The sequence below is a fragment of the Lepidothrix coronata genome, unplaced genomic scaffold (assembly GCF_001604755.1).
Source record: "Lepidothrix coronata isolate B3197 unplaced genomic scaffold, Lepidothrix_coronata-1.0 Scaffold152, whole genome shotgun sequence".
Classification (NCBI taxonomy): Eukaryota; Metazoa; Chordata; class Aves; order Passeriformes; family Pipridae; genus Lepidothrix; species Lepidothrix coronata.
Window position 1 is genome coordinate 316,973 of NW_016690332.1, and position 11,693 is coordinate 328,665.

General features: G+C 44.7%; 1 protein-coding gene across 2 annotated transcripts in view; it reads right to left on the bottom strand.

The window, feature by feature from the left end:
- Nucleotides 1-11,473, bottom strand: part of BCL2 (BCL2, apoptosis regulator) — a 98,109-nt gene extending 86,636 nt beyond the window's left edge. Inside the window, exons 1-2 of one of the 2 annotated variants that reach the window (XM_017828771.1) lie at nucleotides 10,795-11,453; nucleotides 9,646-10,658 (exon numbers count right to left, since the gene is read on the bottom strand). In XM_017828771.1, the coding sequence (XP_017684260.1) occupies nucleotides 9,646-10,230 (585 nt within the window). In that variant the 5' untranslated portion in view covers nucleotides 10,231-10,658; nucleotides 10,795-11,453. Of the gene's footprint in view, nucleotides 1-9,645 lie in introns of both variants that reach the window. The other variant, XM_017828770.1, reaches the window with a different exon arrangement.
- Between the last annotated feature and the right edge of the window lie 220 nt (nucleotides 11,474-11,693).

Consider the following 11,693-nt stretch of genomic DNA (forward strand, 5'->3'; position numbering starts at 1 on the left):
GAGATTAGATATTTAGACAGCATGATTTACTGTGATGTGCAAGACGACTTCAGGAGAGGGGCTTTGGATATGTCTAGCTTGAACAAAAATTTGCAGACACTTTGAGCACAACATAGAATTTGATTCTGTTATGAACGAGGGAGTCATTACCTCAGTTTTTTTAATGCTTTTTTTTTTTTTACTTAAGTTTGTACATTCTTGAGAATTTCAACAGGTTTTATTGATCTACAGCACTGATCACCTTATTCTGCTAATGGAAATGCCAACTCATTTACTATTGTATTTGTCTTTGATTTATATCTGATTCTTTTTTCTCTATAAAAAATAAGAGATGAGAAATAGGGTTCTCTACTACCTTTTATAATTCACAGTTTGAATATGTGAAGAATATTTTTAAGAAACTAGTACTTTCCTTTAGAGACAAAGCTGGCAATAGTTATTCCATCACAAAGACAAGCTACAGGACTGTCCAACAGATTTCACTGGCCTCCTGTCTGTGGTCCTACCCAACTTTCTAGTCTCTCCAGAGCACACAACAAGAATTTTGTCTCCTAAGCCTCAGTTCAGTAAGATAGTTAAAATTAATTTCAGGCTCATGGTTAAGCCAAAAGCTTTGATTACTACTAATTTTTTTAAAATGTTTTAGAATTGCTTTCTCTGCCTGCATCTGAACACTTAATGAAGCTCGTGAATGGAAAAAAAGGAATACAATTGTATGAAGATACTTCTTACAGGTGCATGTGATACACCTATACTGCTCCTTCCCTGAAGTGCCATAGAGAGCCTTTATATATGGTGGGAATAGAAAAGACAAATTCCTTCTTGAAACACCCAATGAACTGTGCTGATATATAAAGGTAAACATTAATACTGTCAGTTGCTATTTCTCACAGTGCTCACCCTTTCCCTAAATAAAAACTAGAAATCAACACCTGAAACTGATCTCTTTAATCTGTTTCCATCACAAGCATTGTTAAACACATCCAAACAGTGGAGCTGAAAAGTTTAAGCCTAATTTCTATTTAAGTTTTATTTTGTCTTTCTTCTATCTCCTCTCTCCACTCAAATCTCACCCCAAGATAGTTTCACAATCTGACTCACTTTGCTCTTTCCCAGGCTAGCAAGCTCCAGCAATGACAAAATGTAATGCTACAGATTTCAACTTTATTCTAAGCCCCAAATTACTATGATGGACATTTTGTTCAATATTGTACCTTGTATCACTCCGTTTTTTTAATTATAGAATATCAGCCCAACTCATGATAGCATGGCGGACAACAATAAATTTCCCAGACCTGGTATGCTGTGTAGCTAGCAAGAATACCTATTTCATAGCTGAGTTAACTGAAAAAGAGAGATATTAATGATTTGCCCCATATCCTATCGTGTACCCAGTACTACAGCCAAGAAGAGGAAGTTAAGTTTTGACTCTTAGTTGCTTTCTCGAACAACTGCGTGACAGTCTCTTTCAATCACTATGTGGCAAAAATGAAGCCCTTTCTTTTTGATTGTACCTGGCTCACATAGATAAATTACTCACTGAAGTACCCTGAAACCTAAATCAACAAAATGGAATCATTATTTTTATGCTTCCTAAATAAAATAGCAATAAAATTATGTATGCACTGAAGGATGTTGACTACTATTTTCAACTAACTCAAAATCATAGAATCATAGAGTTATTTAGGTTGGAAAAGACCTTTAAGATCATCGAGTCCAACCATTAACCCAGCGCCTCTCCTTTTTACAGAACTTCGATGACAAATACAAGGAGGATGGGCTTGCAACTTTAAGTCCGAAGTGAGGTACTCATGTGGCAATTCATAACAGATTTCCAGACAGCACAGGAGTAAATTCAGTGACGTGGGTACTCTTAGAAACACAGCAAGCGCACTTACAATTACCTTTACAAAATATATGCAGGATTAAGGAATTTTCCCCGGATGGATGAGACTGGCAGCACATGCATCCCAGTATCTCCAGACACCAACTTGCACCAGGTGCTCTGGTGGAGAAGCAGTGGAATAGATAATTTTGAAACAGCATTATCTGGAGAAAGGTCTACCCTCAGCATTTGGTGATCTAATTTCAGCAGCTGACGTTAAATTTAGCCCAAGGTGCATGACTACCCTTTCAAACAATCTGATTCGAATATAAGCATAGATGTTTTCCTTACCCTTATGAACACCTAAACCTTTCCTGAATGCAACTGAGTACCTCCACTCACAGTTCTCCCATGAAAACAACTCCCAAAGGTTAATCATGTATTGCAGAAAAGGCTATTTTTCTCTATTAGCTGAAAATTGGTGGCTTTTTCATTTGATCTTATTTTTCTTGCTGCATATACAAAGTAAATATAACTAAAATTGTCCAATTAAGTGCCTCTTCCTGTTCCTATTGAAGTCAATGGCAACATTTTCTAATACCAGATTCGTTTTCTCACTCATTGACTGTAAAACCCAGAAACCCACAAGGAACTTAGCAAGGGGGAATTTAGTAAAGTATATCAATATACAATAATTATGACAGCAAACTAGCATTAAGATAAAATAACAGAAAATAAATTCCAGACTTTCAGATGCATTTGGAAAAGTTATCTGGTTTTATAGTCTCTTGGGAGCCAAAAAAAAAAAGTTAAAAAAAAAAAAAAAGCCATCAGATTGTTAATGAGACTGAAAGCCAGAGTAAAATAAAAATCCCTCAAATCTGTCATCAGCATTCATGTTTGCCAAGAAGGCCTGGATGTTATCCTGCTGGGGAAGAGAAGATTTATGGCACCGCACACCTTCATCCATCCTATTATTATATATGAAATGGAAAATAAAACAGGCCGGTACTGCCCTCAGAAATAATCAGTATTTTGCTGCCACTGCCTAACAAATGTTGCTATTATTGTTACTAAATCAGCAGGAGAGCAGCCACGAGGTGCTCATAAATAAATTATTTTAAAAAAATCAACAAACCAAACAGGGCTGGGCTCTGGGCTCCACCCTCCCAAGGGTGTGAAGGAAAATAAAACAGGGATGGAGGGGGGAAGGGCCAGACCTGGCACACACAGTGCCCCATGGCTGTGTGGCAGCACCCAGAATCCTGGCTGGCACCCAGTGCCCGGCACCAGCAGCAGTGATGGAAAGGGGTGGTGAGAAAGCTGGGGACAACCAGCCCTCCATGAAGCTGAAAGAGAAAACAGGCAAAGACCCAGAACCACTCACCATAGCTCTGATTTCCAAAGGGGATGGAAATGCAACATCCGAAAAGTAAAAATTCCCTTTGCTACAGGAGAGTCATTATTCAATTAGACCTTTTGCACTGTTTTTCAGTTATGGCTCCTCAAGTGCCCAGGCTGCTGACCCAGTTTGGGGCTACGGAGACCCCACACCACTGCTTTTCCAGCAGCCCCAGAGTAGGACCGCGGTGCTAAAAGGCTTTGGGCTAGGTCAGAGAAGCAGCTGCAGGGCAAGATGGGAGACAAGGACACAGCACAGTTGCTGGCAGCTGGCATTGGCATGCAGAGAGCCACCACGTCAGCCATTCTTGTCCCGAGCCCCTGGCCCAGCATCCTTTGGTGGCAATGGCAGAGCAAAGGTTGGCTTTCCATAAACCAGGCACAAACCATCACACAAGACCCAAAACCACAGCAGAGGTTTCACAGTGACACCTGAGAGCTGCTCCTGTTTCTACATATACTTCCCACCACCATCCCAGTTCCAACCCACTGAAAGATGACCCTCTCATCAAGGATGCCTGTATCGAGCACAAGGGCTTAATGTTTGCTGGCAATGCAGTACAAAGTTCCTGTGCTGCCTTAGGAAGCCCAGGCCCAGGGATCTGGCCGCTGGGAAAATGCTTCTGCTCCACATGCAATTTCACACATCATTGCATAGGTCTTGTGATTCTCCTGCTAGAGCCATGCCTTGCCATCGGAGAAACGCTTGTGCCTCAGCAGAAAAATTCAGCTGGATTTTCTTCATGGATTACCGACTCTGAATTTCAAGCTACATACTCAAAAAACTAAGCTCCTTACTGTCCAGCAGAGCTAACACAGCAGCTCAAGAGAGGCCTGTGTTAGTGCAGGCACAGAACAAACTTCTTTCTCAATACTGAAAGTAAAATAAAACTTTTTAATAGGATTGCTGTTTGAACTTTACAGTTCTTTGCAAGATCAAGGCAAATGACATCATCTGCACAAGTGAGACCCCTGGTTCTGAAATTTTAAAGGTCACAGTCAATATACTTTTTTTTATTTTTTTAGAAAAAAAGGCCAGACTTCTGAGAAAATACACAGCCTAATGTTGTTGCAAGTTACAGAGAAAGCTATTATAAATGAAAAGGACTGGAGAACCGCAATCATTTTCTCTTTCTGCCCTGGTTCTTCTCCTCTTTGCTTCTGTACAGAGCCCCCACAGATGAATTTCTTGCTCTTCAGCAACAGCAAAAAGAAAAATATTTTGATAATATTTTGAGAATTCAATTATAAACCCACAAAGCCACAAAAACTGGCAAAGGACCTAGAAGGTGCAACACTTGAAACTGCCAATTCATTTATTTAACTGAGTGGATTTCAGATAGTTTCCTTTTACCAGTCAAACAGTGACTTGGGGTTAGCCCCACTGGGGATTGAGTCGTTAACAAGGCTGAATGTTGCTAGTAAAGAAAGTCAAGTGCCTCTGCTCCAGCCCATGGCATCCCACTCCAAGCAAGGTGAAATCACATGCTGAATGAGCAAGAGGCTTTTGCTTGGGACTTGCACGAGAAGCAACGTTCTGTGCAGGCGGGTGTCTGGCAGAGCTGTTAGGAAAGCAGCTCCAGATCCTGAAAGGGATGGGATTTCAGTCAGTGCCCCACACATGAGCTCTGGAAGGGTCCTGTGCCACACCGCTATCCACTACCCCTAGCTCTGTCCCAGAGGCAGATGCACCTGCCATCCATCACTTTCATGAGAGGGCCATGGACCACTTGCAGGGTACAGAGATCCTCCAAGCTTCCTTTCCAAACCTTTCCAAGCCATGCCACCAAGCAAAAAGAGCCAATGGTTTACTAGGCACAAAAAAAAAAAAAAGGAAGTTCAGTGACGAGGACTCAGGAGAAGGGAAAGCTAGGGTCTACTTGCTGGTCCAAGAAGCATTTATTCATCTGGCTGTAGACAGCCACCTGAGAAAACACATTGGACTGCAGGAATTAGACACCCCAGTTCTTCCTCCTTCACCAAATGAAATCTCACCCCTGAGAGGAGGAGGAGCCCTGTTGCCAAAGGAGAGGACACCTCAGCAAAATCAGCAGCCATCTGGTAGGTGAAACTTCCTGAGATGGTGGAGATGCGGGTGTAAACCCCCCTGCCAGGCTGGGGAAGGTCTTGTTGGCAAAGCTCGGGAGAGGCCTTAACTAAGGAGCCACAAGGAAAAGTGGGAGCTTCTTCTCAATGTGTTTGCACGCAAGGATGGCACCTGAGTGAGAGCAGGTGGTCCAGAAGGTGCCTGCCAGCTTTGGGACAGGGAAGTTCTAGGGAACTGTTCCCCGCAGCATACTGAGTGGCTCCCCTCTTCTGACTAGCTTGGGCGAGGAACAGTGAGAAGCCAGGGACTTCTGCCACTATTCTGGCTAGGCAGACACCTGGAGGATGCCAGCGCTTATGTTCCACCCAAAGTCCACTTCAGACATCTAAATCCTCTCCTGTATTCTGGCCTTAACCCTCAAACAAAACAAAGAACTGCAATAAATGAATAGAATCAGATGAAAACACACAACCCTTGCATTCCTGGTTCAAATGTAAATATTGGCATTTAAAATGATGTGTTCTCAGCTGAATTTTCAACAAAACACTGCTTCTCTCACCTGGGCTTCTTTACTCTTTACATCAAAAACGTACTTGTCTATGTAAATATGACGGTGCCTGTGTCTCCTTCTGTAGTTCTCACAACTGGTTTTTCTTGAACAGCTTGGGGAGGAAGCCATATGTTGGACTAGAAGTGCCCAGAGCTAAGCATGGCTCCCATGTCTGTTAGGTTGTATGCCCAAAGAGGGGACCCATCACTGCAAGACAAACACAGTTACTTCACCCACACCAACTGCATCACTTCAATCTTCCCCATGTCAATGTCAAAAGTTGCCAAGTGCAATAGCCACTCCTTCTGCCGCTCTGAAAATCAAAATGAAGCCATGAGGTTGTTAATCAGAAAGCATACATCATACCAAGTACCATGAAATTGCAGAGATGAGCTCGTTCTCCTCTTATTTCTTTTGTAATACAATTAAGATGTTATCAGGCCAAAGTACAATATTGCGGTATCCTGGCCTAAGTGAAAATCTTTGAAAGCAGCATTTATTTGCCACCAGAACCACAAGCTAATAATACAGATTCCATGCAGTCCCTGTCTGTTGCTTTTTCTAAGTTTCAAACAAAACCATGATGCCATGTATTGTAAGGGTATTAACAATCCCCAGACACCATTATCAGCAATGCCTAGTGCCTAAAATTTATGCTCCACCAGCTCTATCCCCCTTCCAATCTGCCCTTTGATACACTTCTTTCCTTGTTTTTCCTGCAATCTAAAGAATTCACATCCTGAAAACACACTGCCAACTCACAGAACTGATTCAAACCTAACAGATAAATAAGAAAAACACGTCAACCAAACTTCAGACCTGAGTGTAAGACACACGCCCATACAACAGACACAAGGCACGTGCTGTCCAACTTACTTGCTGCGTAACATATGCCCATGACTAACTGTGATGCTCTCTTCTCTGGTATATGCACCCTCTAATAAACTTACCACTCCACAACATACTGGGGAACCACAACATAAAGGAAGAGAAGGCTACAGCAGCTGGAGCTCCTGCTTGTTGTAGCAACTTGCGTGACAGGGATATCTTACAGGCAGCTGTGCTGAAGTCCTACCAAGCATCATCACCTAAAGGCTACTTCAGAAGAGCCATCTGCGAGGCTTTAACAAGGTTCTTACACGGTATATGTTCCAACAGGCCAGTGCATATATTAAAGCATCCTTTTATGCTGACAGATTCTGAAAGTTAGAAAAAGAGAAAAAAGAAAAATCCAGTGCCCTATGCTGTCTTGATTTCTGTGTGAAGAGATGATCCCAAAAGCTGTGTTAGCAACTTCATGTTAGTCTTTTGCTCTTTGTAATCAGCTAGAAGGTTTTGCCTGTGCTTAATACAATCCCACGGCTCAAAAGTACCAGCCATGTACCAGACAGACAAGCAAAAGCCACCTTCAAGTAGTATTTTGCAGATCATCTCCCATGTATACATTACAAATAACACACGACAGTAAACGGCATCACATGCATCCAAATTCTGGAGTTTTTGTTGATAGGAAACCTGAATAAAGAACTAAATGGCTATCGATAAGAAGTGTCCTTTCCTTTTAAAGGCAATCATTGTTTACAATCTCAAGTTTCTGGTATTTCTAACTGTCAAGAAACGGCTCCAGGACTCATCTCCTCTGGCCAGTCACGCCTGGTACCACCTGTACTTTCATATTCTCGGTTTTATTCATTATTTATGTTTCTCTTTACACAATACACCCACAGGACAATACATCTCCAGCATGCCTATGATTTGATCCAAAGCTCACTGGAGTCAACAGAATTACTTCACTGGCTCTGGAGCGAACTGAGGGCCCCAGCTCCACAAACCGGCTTCCAGCCCGAGGAGCGACTTACGCACAAGTTAGGCATCCCAGCCCAGAAGTGCAATCACAAAATCCCTAACCCTTTAGCTGCTTGCCTTTTAACCAGACAAGGTCTCCAAAAGCCTGAACCATTTGCAGATTTTTTCTTCCCACAGTTATCTGTTTTGTGAAAAAAACCCATACTACACCAACAAACCCTCTGGAGCGATCCAGGAAATAGGGGATCAGGGGATAGACCTCTCTCTCCCAAGTGTGGTCCCAGCCATTACGTGCTGGAGTAATTTTATGTGTATGTGTGTATATACATATGTGTGTGTCTGTACACGTGTGCATATTTGTATATACATATATATGCATATAAATGCACAGACACACACATGCACGCGCACACATTTTTTGCTCCCCCTTCTGGCCCCATGAATCTTGAATTTTTTTCTTCTTGGTGGAAGCAGAGGAGAACAATCCTGCCTCCAATGTGACTTGTAGCCAGGGACCAGCAGCACTCCTCTGGAAGGTGCGCAGTGTGGATTCCTGCTGAGAAAAGGGCCCCAAAGCTTTGCTCCCTCCATTATGGCAGCAGGTAGATGTCCTCTGAATCCCTTAATGCATATCACCTTTAGTCAGATGGATTCAACAGCGAGAAGGCAGCATTTTATTTTTTAACAGAGATGGTCAATGCAGGCAACACATTTTTTGGCATAACACTTACTTAGCAAGAGACCCAGGGCTAAAATTTTCATGTGACAATGCTTCACAAACACCAGACTTGCAAAACATGTTAACTGGGAAACATATACTGTATTTTATCTTCTTTTACACACACCTTTTAAAGGTGTGCTGTGCCATTGAGTCAGCTCTCTGTATTTCACAGGGGACTGGACCTGAAATTGCTGGTGTCCTACCTAGCTGACCTAGGTGTCTTTATACCAGCTCTCAGCCCAGATACAAAGTTTCTTCTTCAGTATAACTTTTGTCATTTCTTCCTCCAACGCATTAATATCATAAGCTTTACACATACAACAGGTTTGGTTTGTGGGAGAGCGGCTGGGACCATGTTTTGTTCCAGTATATCAATTAATACAGGAAAGAAGGAAAGAAATATCTTTTCAATTTCAATGCAGTTATTAATTTTGGAAAGAGAGGGAGAGAGAAAAAGAAAAGGCTTTTGACTGACTATCAGTGTAAAAGCCGTTCATTTTCCAGAGGTGGAAATCTTTCCTTTCTAGATGATGCTGAAGCCCACCCTGGACAGAGGTGATCTCTACCCCAGAAACACAGTCACCCATCAGATCGCAACAAATACTCATTTTCTAGAACAATCCCACAGACACGGCTCCCAGCACCTTTGTTTCATCGCAAGACAAAGATTTTTTATATTAGACATATCCTATACCAAGAAATCCCACTCCAGTCGCCACCACAGCTGTAGACACTGTCACTGATGGCCACCTGCTCACCAGTAACACCGGGATCCTGTATTTGTTCCACGCCAGTCTGGCACATCACCCCTAACATGCCTACATGCACACACACATAGGTGGTCCCTGATGCCCTGCAACTGGGACCTACCACAATGCGCCTCTCCCTGGCAGCTGGATGGGCATCTCTGGATGGGCATCTCTGCCCCTTCCCACCCCGCTGCAGGACTCTGCCTTGGCCAGGAACCTGCCTTGGTTCTGCCCATAGGCAAGGCTGGACAGGACCAGGAAAGCAGAGACTTCTATAAAGACAGTGCCTCACTCATCTTTTCGCTCCCAAGCTGTAGCTGATCTCCCATCTCAAACCACTCCATCTCAAACCACTCCACCGTACCCTGCAACGAGATGAAACTCAACAACCCGCAAAACGCCCATGCACACACCAGTGCAGACACCCCCGAGGCAAACCTTTTGCCCTCCACAACGCGAGCGTAACCTCTCAGGCACTGCCCAAATGGGGTTCCCACCAGCCACAGGCCAGAGCCCGGAGGGGAAGCCAGCAATTGGGGGACGTACCCAGCCTCCGTTGTCCTGGATCCAGTTGTGCAGGTGCCGGTTCAGGTACTCAGTCATCCAGGCAGCGATGCTGTCTACAAGGGGAGACATCTCCCGGTTGACGCTCTCCACACACATCACACCGCCAAACTCGAAGAAGGCCACAATTCTGCCCCAGTTAACCCCGTCTCGGAAGAGCTCCTCCACCACCGCCACGAAGCGGTTCCTGGCCGTGAAGGGCGTCAGGTGCAGCTGGCCAGACATTTGGGCAAAGTCCCTCTGGTAGCGGCGGGAAAACTCATCCCCTGCCTGGCGCAGGACGAGGTGGACGACCTGGGGTGCGAGGTGCAGCCCCTCGGCTGGGGGCGCGTGGCTAGCAGCAGCCGAGCCAGGGGGCTCGGGGTGCGGAGACACCAGCCCAGTGTGATCAGAGGAAGTCCCAGCAGCAGCAGCAACCGCAGCAGCAGCAGGAGGAGAGAGACCTGGAGGCAAGGGTGCCGGGTCCTCGCCGGCAGCCCAGTCGTATCCCCTCTGAGAGAGTTTATAGTGGATGTACTTCAGCACTATCTCCCGGTTATCGTAGCCTCTTCTCCCCGGATGAGCCATAATTCCCAAGAGGAAGCAGCAAGAGGAAGGGAGAGAGGAAGAAGAGGAGCAGGATGAACCCAAAAAAGTTAAGCAGCCAATAATAATAAAATTAATAACACCAAAAATTATAATCCAGTTACTGTATTGGATACGGTTTCATTCACGCTGTTGTGGGGGAGTTCTCAGGGTCTTGGAGGTACTTTTGTCTTCTCAGAGTTTCCTCCTCGGTTTGAGATGCACGTCATAAATAGGGATTTAAATGTTGTAAAGACTTTACTTCCAGGTGCACATTTATTACTTATTATAAATTTACTTTAGGACCATTTCCTCCTCGGTGTTGAAATACATCTTAAAAGATATTATACCGACTCAAAATCAGGTGCATTTTCCCCTAGGTGCTGGACTACCATGGACATGAAGGAGCAGACGAACGCACACTGTAAAAACTGCAATTCAACACAATTTGTTAAGCAGCCTTGGACGGACGTTAATCCAACACACTTTATGCTAGAAACCTCAACACTAGGTTTTGGTTTTTTTTGTTAAGTTACACAAACTAAATTTCCTCTGTAAAGTACTTACTTGGGCTATAAATATGTTCCTCTGTCAAGTTTCCTCTAAAAGAAAAATAGCAACAATAAAATCCAAACATCACAAGTCTTCAGAAAGGTTAAGTTCTGGCCGCTTTGATGCTTCAAGTCACCAAAGGGATGGGAAAGGGACAAAAAAAAAATATTTCTATTATTTCAAATGTTTTTTCCCAGACTTCTGTTTAACAGACATCTCCAAAAATGTGTCAAAGCTCAGAAAATAACGCCTTGCAGCCCGGGAAGGCGAACAACCCCAAAGAGACGGAAAATCCTGGAGACCAGATGAACCACATTTGAATCCAAGCTCTCGCAGAAGTGCTCTGTTTTTCCCTCCAGTGCAACGTACAGACATATGCATTTACGTAGTTTCATTCAGACACCGATCGCAGGAGCCCGGTGCTTCCACACACACGCACGCACACACCAAAAAAAAATAAAAATTAAAAAATTTAAAAAAATACTGTATGTATTTAGGAAATTAATTCTTTTGCACAAGAGAGCGCGAAAAAAAATTAATTAAAAAATGAAAATAAAAAAAAAGAAGGAAAATTGCTTTTGACTGCTGCCATTTCCCGAGCAGCTTTGTATCGGCGGAGGAAGAGCCCCTGGCGCTGCCGAGGAGGGGCGCGGACGGGCGTGTGTGCGGTGTGATTGGTGCCGATGGGGACCGCGGCCGCGGCGCCGCTGCCCGCCCGCCCGCCCGCCCGCGCAGCCCCGCGCACCCCGCCGGCTCCGGGCGGCTCCTCCGGGCGCTCCGCGCTGCTGCTGCCGGCGGCGGCGGCGGCGGCTCCGCGCGGTGGCGGCGGCGGCGGCTCCGAGCGGCGGCGGGCGCGGGCGGGGAGCTCTCCCGGCGGCGGCGGCGGGGGGGAGCGGAGCGGAGCGGCGGGGGCG